Source organism: Myodes glareolus, chromosome 27 (assembly GCF_982192425.1).
Source record: "Myodes glareolus chromosome 27, mMyoGla1.1, whole genome shotgun sequence".
Lineage (NCBI taxonomy): Eukaryota > Metazoa > Chordata > Mammalia > Rodentia > Cricetidae > Myodes > Myodes glareolus.
The window spans coordinates 2,474,534-2,488,413 of NC_142052.1; the positions used below are offsets into that span (position 1 = coordinate 2,474,534).

Consider the following 13,880-nt stretch of genomic DNA (forward strand, 5'->3'; position numbering starts at 1 on the left):
GTAAAATATGAGTAAGGGAACACAGGCACCATAATTCTAGGAGAGTGAGCCAGTAACCAAGACAACCGCTACACGATGAACCTGCAGCGGCGACAATTCACAATTCCAGAGCAGGTGGAGCAGGACGGCACAAGGTCTCATCACGTTACCTTGAAGAGCACACCACGGATAACCTGCGAATTACTTCTTTAGGGGATTTCCCATTGATTAAGTCCAAGATGATGTAAGTTAACGGAAGTCATAGACGGTGAAATGGCGGATGAAGGGAACAATTGCACTCAGCAACCTGATAGATGCACCTTCCCAGTCTGATAGATGCACCTTCCCAGCCCGATAGATACACCTTCCCAGCCCGATAGATGCGCCTTCCCGGCCCGATAGATGCGCCTTCCCAGTCAATAGATGCACCTTCCCAGACTGATAGATGCACCTTCCCGGCCCGATTGATGCACCTTCCTGGCCTCATAGATACATCTTCCCAGTCCGATAGATGCACCTTCCCAGCCCTTGGTCTGGCAGAGAACCCCCAGAAACGCAGCACCAAGGAGGAACACGTCCACAAAAAAACACTACTACTGAGCAAACATAACTGCTGACCATCTTGAGGCAGCAAGTAAGTACATTTAGTGTTGTCGGCCGCCAGTGTGTGAGCCCGTGCTAGCATCTCACCTGGTCGTCCTGGAAACCTGGGGCTTGCGCACAGGAGAGCACACAGTGCAATGCAGCCATCTTCTCGCAGTCTAGGTGGGCGGAGTTCCATAGGAACCACATCAAGAACGACTGGTCCAGGGCTGCTCTGTAGACCTTCCCGGAAGAGCAGTTCAGAACCAGGGACCCCGGCAGAAACCGTAAGGGACCAGGAGGTAGCACGGCAGCCATTACGCTGTCTCCTAGCAACATAAACAACCAAAGCAGGTCATGGAATAAGAGATCTCGGACCCAGACTTATGCTGAAGTCAGAACAAACCTGAGGAGACCGCGGGAGACAGCATACCTGTCAGGAACAGACTGTGGCAGGTGAAGTCTGGGTGATGAACGTTGAGTAAGTGGAGGAAATGACCAGGGAAGTAAACAGCCACGAGGCAGCCTACAGGAAAGAGAGACCGGAGTCATCCACCTGTGACAGTCTATCTAGGTGCAGATAAACCCGGGACACCGCTTTACTCTGAACGCAGCGGCAAAACGGGACTTTTATTTATTTATTTATTTATTTATTTATTTATTACCAGTAGCAAATGATCAGATTGACGCAAGTATCGTCGCCTGAGTAGGCAGATCTGACTGACATTGTGTGTCTCTTTGTACACTAACTCTTGGTTGTATAGTTTTGTTTCAGAGTCAGCCGTAGCTTTCTGTGAATCTAAGAGAACTGGGAAGAAATTAGAGTAAAAATACCAAGCAACAGGACTGACTCTTTAACGTGGTGTGCTGGGAACAGCTTGTGACGGGATTGTCTTCATCGTCTGACGGCTTGAAGAAGCTGTGAAATGTACTGCCTCGATCACCGTCATCATTTGGTTTAGGAAATTTTAAGATTGGTATTTATCGAGAGCACATCTCTGGGACCCTTGGCACTCTGTGCAGTAGCCATTGGCTTTCCTGTGTACCCAGCTCCTAGAGTTGGCCCCTTCCCGGTCCCTATACCACAGATCTTTGCGCAATCAGAACATGTGTACCTAAACTGACACGCAGTATAAAAACAGGCTCCTAGGGTCTCAGAAACACAGAGTAGTGAATTTCATAAAAGAAACTTTCGTTTTCTGTCAGATAGTTGGTCTCCCTCCTCTATGGGGTAAGCGCTAATCTCTTCTGTGGAAGTACCCATAGGAAGGGAAGGGTAGAGGGATACAAAACTCCAACCAATTAAAGTATCCTTTCAGGAGACAGGAACAAAGTAACAGTAAAGAATTACAAAACACTTAACATTGTGGCAATCCTACTGTAGCAAATGAGAGAAACTGTCTAGACGGACCTGCTAGAAAGGGGATCCAGTGATCTGTGTTAGCTCTACACACGACTGTTTAGCCGGTGTGCCATGGTGGTGCTATGTCCCAGGCAAGAGGACATTTGAAAATATAGTAAGGTGTAGCAGGATCACACAATCATTGGGAAAGGTGTGAGATTCCTACTAAGCATTTCTTCAGTGGGTTCTAGGTGTTTTCCATCCCTTAGTGTGCAGGACAATCTGCCATAAAACGTTAGTGCTTCAACCCAAAATGTCAGTAGCTACCTGACGGGGCCAATGGTGGCTCTTGCTTGTGCACTGATCTGTAGAGCCAGTAACTGTGTCCATTATAACATTTTTACCACAGTTATTTATTTGTTTTGGGGTTGCATATTGAGAACAACTTGCAGGAGTCTTCCATCTTGGGATTGAACTTGGGTCATGATCAAGAGCCCTTGCACATCAGGCTATCCTACCTGCCTGAGATCAACTTTCTGGTGAGCGGGAGCTGGTGCACATGTGATTGAGATGAGGAAATAATCCTGGATTACACCAGCAACTCGGTGTGATCAAAATGTTGTTCAGAGGAGGGAGAGAGGAGTTTGCCTCCTGAAAGTGACCACACAGCTCCGAAACAAAGGGAGAGAAAGTAGATGCAGGACGAGGAGGGAGTGATTTCTCCTCGGACTCTGCGGAAGGAGCCAGTACTGCCTATTACCGGATTTTAGTTTCTGAGCGCACCTTTCCGATTTCTGAACTCCAGCCAGGGAAGAGGATGCTTCTGCTGCTTCAGCCCTCAGTAATGATAAACTATTACCTGGGAGTTTAAGCTAAAATAAAGTCTTGCCCCCCAAGTTGCTTTCAGTCATGTTTACCACAGCAAGAGAAAAGCAAACCAGGATACCCACCAAGGTTGAGAAAAGTAATGCCCTCTCTTGCGTGTGAGCCAGCACTCCCAGAAGCGGCAGTGAAGGTCTTTCTGTATCCTGCAGGTGAAGAGCGAGAAGCCAGAGAGTTAAACAAGGCTAGTATTGACCTCACACTGAGTAACAGCCTCAACCTTTAGTAACCAGACAGGGCAAGAGCCTGCTGGCTTCTAGAAGTCATGGTACCCTCACTCTCCAAACGCCACTAATGTGGACCCTGTGAGGGCAACCGCAGCAGAGCAGATGTCTCAGCCCAGGCAGAAACCCAGGCTTGTGTAGGGAGGGGAGGGTTCATGGGGTCTACTCAGTCCTCTAAGATGGAGGTGGTTTCGGCTCGTTTCTACACGCTACAGTTTTTACCAACTGTCTAAGCGTTCTGCAGGTCACAGACCCACATCTAGCTAGACAGGGGATTAAGCTGCCTATGAAACTCTTGGTCTCCACTCTGCTCTTCTGACTCAGTGTTCGTGCTGGCTGGAATCATTATATCAATTATTAGAAACACACACAAAAAAATGTCTTGCACAGGCTTCCGCTGCTTAAGAATATGTCTACACTGAGTACTGAAGTTACCTTAGCCGTTCCATTAAAAAAAACCATAAACGTCTCTGCCATGATTTCTAGCACCCTGTAACATCAGGCACTACTGCAGGATTCTAAACTTTTATGTGACTTGGCGTAAAAGACAATGAGGTCTGGAACAGAAATTTCATCTTAAAAAAAAACTTCAGGGCTGGAGAGATGGCTCAGAGGTTAAGAGCATTGCCTGCTCTTCCAAAGGTCCTGAGTTCAATTCCCAGCAACCACATGGTGGCTCACAACCATCTGTAATGGGGTCTGGTGCCCTCTTCTGGCCTGTAGGCATACACACAGACAGAATATTGTATACATAATATATAAATAAATATTTTATTATTTTTTTTTTTATTTTTTTTTTTTAGTAAATTTTATTAAATTATAAAAGTTTCCATTTCCACCCCCCCTCCCAACACCCTCCCACTCCCCCTACTCCCCCTCCTCCTCCCTCTTCGTCCCACAGGGCAGTCAGGGTTTCCTGCCCTGTGGGAAGTTCCAGTTCCTTCCCCCTCCCTCCAGGTCCAGGAAGGTGAGTGTCCAAACAGACTGGATCCCCAAAATCCATTATATGTAGAGGAAACAGGTCCCAGTGTCATAGTCAATGGCTTTTCAGAAAGACTTCGGGTCAGCCACAGTCAGAGAATCCGGCCAAATTCGGAGAGTCTGGTTAGATCACGTCCTCTTTCCGTCCCAGTCCAACTGGCCTTGGTAAACTCTCATCAGATCCGTTCCCTTGTATCAGTGGGTGATAGCATCCCTCGCAGTACTGATTTCGTTTTTCATGTTCTTCCTCCTTCTGCTCCTCATTTGGACCTCGGGGGGCTCAGTCCGGTGCTGCAATATGGGTCACCGACTGTATCGCCGTCCTTCGTCAGATGCAGGATCTGGGACTCTTGTCTATTTCCTACCTCCTGGTGGATAGCTAAATAATCTTCATCAGGTTCATCTTCTTATTTAGCTTCTCTAGGATCACGAATAATAGGCTCAAAGACCTTTAATTATGGTTAGAATCCACTTATGAGTGAATACATACCGTGTTCCTCTTTTTGGGTCTGGCTTACCTCACTCAGTAAAGCGTTTTCTATTTCCATCCATTTGCATGCAAAATTCAAGATGTCATTGTTTTTTACCGCTGAGTAAAACTCTAATGTGTATATGTTCCACACCTTTTTTAACCATTCTTCTATTGAGGGGCACCTAGGTTGTTTCCAGGTTCTGGCTATTACAAATAGTGCTGCTATGAACATAGTAGAACAAATGCTTTTGTAGTATGATCGGGAATCTTTAGGGTATATTCCCAAGAGTGGAATTGCTGGGTCCTGAGGGAGGTTGACTCCCAGTTTCCTGAGAAACCGCCACACTGATTTCCACAGTGGCTGCACGAGTTTGCATTCCCACCAACAATGGATGAGTGTTCCCCTCACCCCACATCCTCTCCAGCATAGGATATCATTGGTGTTTTTGACTTTAGCTATTCTGACAGGTGTAAGATGGTATCTCAAAGTGGTTTTGATTTGCATTTCCCTGATCGCTAAGGAGGTTGAGCATGACCTTAAGTGTCTTCTGGCCATTCGAAGTTCATCTGTTGTGAATTCTCTGTTAAGTTCAGTACCCCATTTTTTAATTGGGTTAATTAGAGTTTTAGTGCCTAGTTTCTTGAGTTCTTTGTTAAATAAATATTTTATATAAAAAAAACTTCAGCCACACTCACAACACATAGTCTACAAATGTGTAAGAATAATTGGGGGAGGGGGGAAACAGAGTCTCTCTGTTATCCTGACTGGCTTGCTGTATAGGCTAAGCTGACCTCAAACTCGGAGATCCTCTGCTTCTGTCTCCTGAGCACTGAAGTTAAAGGTGTGCGCCACTGTCTGGCACGACGGTAGATTTTTAAGGAATTAAACAAAGGAGCAAAATTCCTCCTTAGCATGGTTCAGCCTGAAACTATCGCAGAGCGTGCTGTGTGCTCAGGGGCAGCAGAGGTGATCATCTCACGCTGCTCCCCAGAATGGTGTGTGTCAACATCACAGGCCACACACATGGGAAATGAAATTAATATCTTAGCTTGGTGGCAGAGCATATTCTGGGTGCCAGCCTGTTTACAATTGAGATCAAAGAAGACTTTAACTAAATTCCTATGTAACTATGTGAACTAAAGGTATAGATTAATAACTAAATGGCAAACCAATACACTTTGGCAAATGCATCCATTAGAAATGGTCTATAGCTTAGAACAAGAAACACGCTGGTATAAAAATAAGTAGAACAAAAGGCACCTATCTTACTAGTTACCATTAATAAAATTTTTCATAAAACATAACCATACAGTTAATCATAAAATATACTGATAAAACTGTTTGCTAAGTGTTAAGATGTTTGCCGTTTATCTAATTTGGAAAAAGTAAAAGGTAAAAGTCGAAGAGACCAAACGAGAAAGTACCTTTATGAAGATAAAACACCGAATATGTGGCTTCTTCCCAAGAGTCAAACTTTGGACTGTAACACACACACAAACCCCCTAGGAAAAAGAAAGTATTTAATAACATTTAAATCATCTGCACAATAAACTTCATGAGTCGTTATTCACCTGCTTCAGTTTCTTCAGGTGTCCCTTCCCATCTTACTCTATCCATCATCCCTAACTCACAAAGTCGTATTAAAAGTTGCTATGACATCTGAAATCAGCATTCATCATCCAGGTATAGGCCGTGCACTGGGCAGGTGAGGGATGGTGGGAAGTGAACAGACACACAGCCCTCTACACAGGGAGCTGCAGGAGTCTGGAAGGGGCCCCACCTTCCTGAAACTCTGATGAATGTGCAGGCACCATCATTCTACCTGGCTGGCCCCTCCCACCACCTCTCACAGCTCTGGACTCCAGCCATCCAAACTGTGATTTCTAATAGAGGACATCCGGTATTTGTAAGTAAGATTGACATGCAAACTATGGACCTTTCCCATGAAGAATGAGAGTCCATATAATATGTTAGACCATACTCATCAAAGCTGGGTGCCTGGAGGCTTTGGCCCACGTCAAGGGTGAACACCTAGCATGGCATTTCCACTGTCACTAGACATCCCATCTCTCTCACTATATAAAACTCTGTATTACCTCCAGTGGCTGTTGCTAATGTCAGTTACCTACATACAAATGAAGACATGATGCTCAAACTGATCTGGTTGAGGATACCTCATTAAAAATGCCCAAACCACAAATGTTTCATGTTTTAGATTCTTTCAGATTCTAAAATAAACTCTCCTGGCCAAGCATCCCTAATCCAGTTTTTGCTTTGTTTTAAGTACAGCCCTGGTGGGTCCAGAATTCATTCTGTCATCGGGCCAGCTTTGCCTGGGTTCTTGTCCCTCTGTCTCCCAAACTCTTGGTTTATCGAGCACACTGCCTTTGGCAAGTTAATTCTCTAAGCCTCAGTTTCTTCATCTGTACATTAAAAAAATATAGAAACTATTTCTTAAGGCTCATATGTGAGGATCAAATAATCCAATCAAATCTCTGACAAAAATACTTACATCTGACTCTGAAAGTTAGCTGCTATTGTTATTCCAGAACAGTTTGGCTGCTATTTACAAGTTGCAGGAAGTCACAGTTTGAAAAACCAAAACACACTCTTAATGTACTATCCAGAGGCTTTTAGTAGCTACTCATCAACGGTGAAGATAACAGCTCCACATTGGCTCACCTCTGGGAATCATTTAGACAATGAAAACTGAAACAGACAAGTTCTCCAAGGAAATTGTCTCACTGGAAGTTATTAAGGGGCTCCATGGAATGCTCCTACGCTGGCCTAATTCTGAGAACTTGCCATCATAAGAGCAAGCAGGAGTTTCAGCACCCCCCAACTCGCTACCTCCCAGGAAGTGGTGCACAGAAGCCAGGCAGCCGACTTACTCCTCCATGAGGGTCTAACCATACTGCCTAGTCAGTGCTGACCACCAGAGGCAGAAGAGATCTTTTTTTCTTTTCAGTGATTTTTTTTTTTTGCCTCCTTCTGTAATAGATACACTACAAGTGTTTGCACGAACTCGTAAGTTGGCTCACAAGTGGCCTTACACTAGCGAGAGGACTTTGCCCTCCCTTAAATCTCAGGAGTACACCCATCACTCAGATTTTAGCCTTCCGTGACCTAGAAAGTACTCAGCTCACTTCCTGGGGCGGGGAAAAGCAGGTCAAAGAAGCTTTCAAGAGTGTAAAACCACAGAAGCTTCGAGGCCCTAGAAGTGATGGATGGCCGTTGAGCATCATCACCTCACCATCGTCACGGAAAGGAGAAGGAAACGGGGCATGCGCACTGCCCTGAATCCATCCTGGGTCCCTTTCTCAACCCATGTTTCCAGGTTTCAAGGCCCAGCCAGACCCACACTATCCCGGATGAGCTACACTGGATTAGGCGATTTTGCACCTTACTCTAATATTACCTTACTGGAATAGACCTCAGTGGGGGAGCCTAGAAAGGGAAGTTTGGTCCAGAAAGCTCCCCAAACAGAAAAACCAAGGCTCCATTCTGCCTAAACAGCGAACAGCAGAATGGCCCAGCTGTACAAAATTACCCACAAGCCCAGATCACTGAACTCCTCCTGTTTGCTAATTCCATAGCAAGAAATTGCATGCGAAGTGGCTCGCTCCAAAACGGAGCACCTGAAGCTCACCACGCACACAGTTCCTCTGCTACTCCCATGCACACTGCAATCTCTGCAGTGTATTAAATGAACATTCTGATATTTACTCTGGCCTATAGGCTGGATTCCCTCACCAACTTGCGTAGCCTCCCCACACTCTTGTTTATTTTAACCACAGAGGCAAGACATCATTTTTAAATCTAATTGAAAAAAAAAAACAAACAAACATGGGAGCAAGCAACTTAGAACGCAAAACAACAACCGAATTGCTTCTGCAGTTTGTCTTATTGCACTTAAAACAGACCCTTTTTCTACTGCAAAGCGAACTACGAAGAACAAGGCCCATTTTCTACCCCCTTAGACATCACCAAGGAAGGGAGACAGTTCTGCACCTCATGCCAGATGAACTCAGTATGTTATTAAATAAGTTATGGTAGCCTTTTTGTAAGTTATAGTTGCTGTCATTCATATCGAGTTTCTCTGAATATAATAGAAAGGGAAATCCCACGGAGAAGTAAAGCTGAGGTGGTGACAGGCAGGGAAGGACCTACCCCATTCATCCCACTTACACAACTGGACTTAAAAAAAAAAAAACCATCCTGGGGTTGGAGAGATGGCTCAGCCATTAAGAGCACTGACTGCTCTTCCAGGGAACCTGGGTTCAGTTCTCAGTACCCACATGGCAGCTCACCACTGTCTGTAACTCCAGTTCCAGGGGACTCTAGACACATGGCAAAACATCAGTCTACATAAAAAAACCCTAAATCCCATGTCTACTCCCTGATACTGTCTCTCTCTTGAGCGTCTACGACTTTATCTACCTCCTTGTGCTGCTCACACACTGAAAATTATATGATTAAACAAGACATATAGGTCTTCATTTTATTTTTATTATTCTATATGCTTGAGAAGTAGGAAAATAATTGTGATAAGACAGTCTTCTATGACTTTTTTTTATAAATCTTAGAATAAAATCTAAAAGCTTTTATGGTCTGCAAGGCCCTACCCGCTTCATCTAGCCCTGCCGACATTGTCACCTGTCTCCGGCAGCCCCTCTCCTCCCCACCCCTGCTTGCTGTCCATCATTCACAGGGAGAAATGGTCACAGTTTCCAGCTGAACTACCACAGGCTTTGACTTCACCCGGACTGGCTGATGGGGGACACGCACGGCTCAGGAAAACCAGGATCCATAGGATAAACAATGGGACTATTGTGTGGGAATGGGGAAGGAAAGAAACCACCAGGAGAGAGGGAGAAACAAAGATGGACCTATTAAGTCAGAACATATTGAAAACTCTACTGTCTCCCATTAAAAGTTCACCGTTAAGTTCTCCCAGCTTCCCGTAATTCTCATTCATGACATCCATCATGGTTCTATTTGAATATTATGTGTGCACTTATGAAATGTCTAAAATCTTCACCAAGAGAAACCTCTACTAAAGGTCAGGTCATGTTTGCTCTGTACTGTGTTGCCTGAACTTAGCACACGAGGCTGGAGAGACAATTCAGTAGTTAATAGTGCTTGAGAGTTAAGAGTACCTAACTGCTCTCGCAAAGGAGCAAAGTTTAGTTCCCAGCATCCTCGGTGGCTGCTTCACAGCCTCCTGTAACTCTAGCAACTCTAGTTATAGGGGATCCACTGCCCTCTTCTGGCCTCCACAGGCACCTGCACCCATGTGCACACACACACAGAGAGAGAGAGAGAGAGAGAGAGAGAAACACACACATAAATAAAATAAAATAAAATATTTTGAAAGCCTTAGCATATGATAGTGCTCAATAAATGTTAGATTAATGTGAGACTAGCACCCATTTTTTATTTAAATAATTATATATATATATATATATATATATATATATATATATATTTACAAGGAGTATGTGATTTCAATTCAAATGTTGTTCAAAAAGTAACTATCTGCTCAGACTGGTATATTAAAAATGGCTATTATGCTTTGTTTTCAGGGTTGCTTTAGATGTTCATTGAACTTGATATGCTTTCTCATGAGACTGATTACATACAATCATATTTCTCTTCTTTCATTTTTAGATTTCCTTTTCCCTCCTCTCCATGTTCTCTACATAAACACATATGGTCAAGCTCTGACTTTCAGAACAGCAGACTGTCACATACATTTATGTGCAGATACGTGGGATTGCAGCCCACACGTAATATTTATGTCCAGGTACATGGGCTTAGATCCCACATGCATTCATGTCTAGGTACACAGGCTTAGATCCCACATGCATTCATGTCTAGGTACACAGGCTTAGATCCCACATGCATTCATGTCTAGGTACACAGGCTTAGATCCCACATGCATTCATGTCTAGGTACACGGGCTTAGATGCCACACACATTCATGTCCAGGTGCGCGGGCTTAGCCCCTAAACACAGACCATGGGGGAGCTCCATGGGTAAAGTGCTGACCATCAAGCCTGAGACATGAACCTAATCTTAGAGGTCACATGCTGAAGGAATCCCTTCCACAATCTGTCCTCTGGCTTGCACATGCATACATGCAATGGCATACATGTGCCCATGTGCCCACAGACATCCAATGTAAAAATAAATAAATGATTAGACCCCCTACACATCAGTAAGGCTGACACAGAGAGCACTTCCCGTGGGAAAACACACATTGGATCAACATGAACCCACCTGCCCTACTAAAACCTCATCAGTAAAATCTACTGGATCAATAACCCCATCCGTGGTGGCTTTTCTCCTTAATACAAATGTGCATGAAACCATAGTGGAAGGAGTCACTCACCTGTCCTTAGGTGTGAGCCCCAAGTTCCATGCTCAGTGACGAAGGGGTAAAATTATAGTGGAGAAGATAATCATGAATGAACATATAATACCCATGTCATTGTTTAATAATGTGGCTGTTATGTTTTATTTTGGGGCTTCACATAGCAGGACAATGAATAACTGCAGTTTGTATAGAATTCAAGTTAATTAAAAATGGGAAGGATGATCCTGATTCTACCTGTGTGGCTGGTAAAAACGCAAAGAGAAGGCTGGTTGCATGAGTTCTCTTGGTCTTGATGATAGTCGTATCCAAAGCTGACAAACCTGAGGTTATAAAGGAACAGAAATTATCGAAGGCATTTAAAGAGGTGTTCTCCTCATACACGCTATAACCACCATGACACACTCACAGACGCAAAAAAAAATGCTTTTGATGTATTTCAACACACATTTTTGTTTAAAAATGTACAACAGTGATGAAAATGCATGTGGGATGTAAGAGATATGGGCCTGGCAATAGACAGGAAGTTTTATTACTTACAACATATGCTGTCACAAAGAGGCACAGTTAAACATCCGTGTATGTATAACCAAAGCCGATGAGACACTGAGCAGTTCAGGACTGCCGTTACTCTAACTTTGGAAGACTTCCTTTTCTTCTGACCTTTGATGTACTCTATTTTGTTTTATTTTTTCAAATGCTTTTGCTTTTTACTACACATAACATCCTCTCCAAAAAGAAAAATCTTGCCTTTTGTGTAAAGAGGAAAACAGAAAGAAAAAAGCAAGAAACCGGGCTGAGTTACAAGTGGGTTTATCTGGGATCTTGCTGGCAGTAAAAAAAGCATTTGATATATGATCTAAATGCATTCGGGCTGACTCAGAACCTTCTGCTTACTCACAGGGAGACAAGCACTTCCATACACATAAATAATTGCAGGTGCCCTACAGAAATACATGGCTAAGAAAATCATCACAGTTGGCTTTACACATATAATCCTGGATCTACTGATAAACCAACCTACATTCTGTAAAGAATGGGAACATTAATAATAGATCCACAAGGGACTAGGCAGATCAGTGGTCAGATATTAAGAGCACTGGCCGCTCTTCAACAGGACCTAGGTTTGATGCCCAGCACCCACATGGCAGCTCACAACCTTCTGGAACTCCAGGTACAGGGGATCTGATGCTCTCTTCTGACCTCTGCAAACAATGTACACACGTGGTACACAGATATATATGCAGGCTGAACATCCACACATGTAAAATAAAAATAAAACAAATCCTAAAATAGATGCACAAAATATCAAACACTCCAGTATCTACCTATCACAACTAGGAAAAGATGCCATCATTTTGTTACCTATAAATGTCTATGAAATTTAATATCCTGGGGATAACTTACTTAAATCTTAAGCCACTCAATGATATGTCCAGGGGCATTTCAAACTGTCAAAAAAAAATGAGGATATCAGCATTAAAAATGACATTACAGGACTTCCCCAGTGACAAATGGCCAGCTCTGAAATCATGCAAATAGAATTCACATAGTCGTACATACATAAACAAATGTGTACACATAGCCATACATACATATACAAATGTGTACACATAGTCACACATGCATATAAATGTGTACACATAGCCATATATACATATACAAATGTGTACACGTAGCCATACATACATATACAAATGTGTACACGTAGTCACACATGCATATACAAATGTGTGCACATAGCCATACATACATATACAAATGTGTACACATAGTCACACATACATAAACAAATGTGTACACGTAGCCATACATGCATATACAAATGTGTACACGTAGTCACACATGCATATACAAATGTGTACACGTAGCCATACATACATATACAAATGTGTACACGTAGTCACACATGCATATACAAATGTGTACACATAGCCATACACACATATACAAATGTGTACACATAGCCATATATGCATATACAAATGTGTGCACATAGCCATACATGCATATGCAAATGTGTGCACATAGCCATACATGCATATGCAAATGTGTACACACAGCCATACAAGCATATACAAATGTGTACACATAGCCATACGTACATATACAAATGTGTGCACATAGCCATACATGCATATACAAATGTGTACACACAGCCATACATGCATATACAAATGTGTACACGTAGCCATATATGCATATACAAATGTGCACACATAGTCATACATACATATACAAATGTGTACTCATAGCCACGCATGCATATACAAATATGTACACATAGCCAGATATGCATATAATAAGCAACACTATTCAGATATGTGTACACATAGTTATATGTGCATACAATAAGTAACATTACACAGACACGTATATGCATATTAATATGTGCATAAATAAGAATTAATGAAAGAAGATGACATGAATTTGGAGGAGAATGGGGAGGGTACCAGTAGGGTTTGGAGGGAGGAAAGGGAAGGGAGAAATTTTGTAGCTATATTATAACTTCAAAAAAATTGAGTAAAAAAAATGGCATTACATGATAACAGTTGTGAAATACAAAGCCAGCTGCCAGTGCTCGGCTGGTCTGGTGATAAAAGGACCACTTGGGCATTATCTCCAAGGGTGAGCCCAAAATCCACAGGGCAGGGAGTCTACTGAGGATGCTCTGGAGTTTACAGACACATTTAGTGCATGCTTCTTGTCTACACGGCCAACTGTGCCTTAAATGACTATCATGGACAGATTGTGCAGTTGAGACAATTAAGAGCCACAACCGTTCACAGGACAGACAGTCATGGACAGAAGGAAGCCTGAGGCGTCTTTTGGAGTGGGTGAACTAAAAACGGGACAGGAAAGATAAGAAAGTCTTGTAATAGTGTGAAACCAATATGTGCTTGATAGCAATATTGATCCTCAGAAAGGAAGGAAATACTCTACATCCCAGATGAGGCTATGTAGAGTGCTTTACCATAGACAGACAGACGCTAGACACTTACTAAACTGTACACTCTGACTGACCCCCTTCCTCATCCTCA

The 13,880-nt window shown here is 43.1% G+C and overlaps 1 protein-coding gene across 1 annotated transcript in view; it reads right to left on the reverse strand.

Moving 5' to 3' along the window:
* The window catches only part of Gsap (gamma-secretase activating protein), an 86,331-nt gene that overhangs the window by 35,883 nt on the left and 36,568 nt on the right, over positions 1–13,880 (reverse strand). Inside the window, exons 11-16 of the mRNA XM_085684131.2 lie at positions 12,247–12,290; positions 11,077–11,162; positions 5,888–5,965; positions 2,854–2,931; positions 995–1,087; positions 670–890 (exon numbers count right to left, since the gene is read on the reverse strand). Of these exons, the coding sequence (XP_085540257.2) occupies positions 670–890; positions 995–1,087; positions 2,854–2,931; positions 5,888–5,965; positions 11,077–11,162; positions 12,247–12,290 (600 nt within the window). The remainder of the gene's footprint in view (positions 1–669; positions 891–994; positions 1,088–2,853; positions 2,932–5,887; positions 5,966–11,076; positions 11,163–12,246; positions 12,291–13,880) is intronic.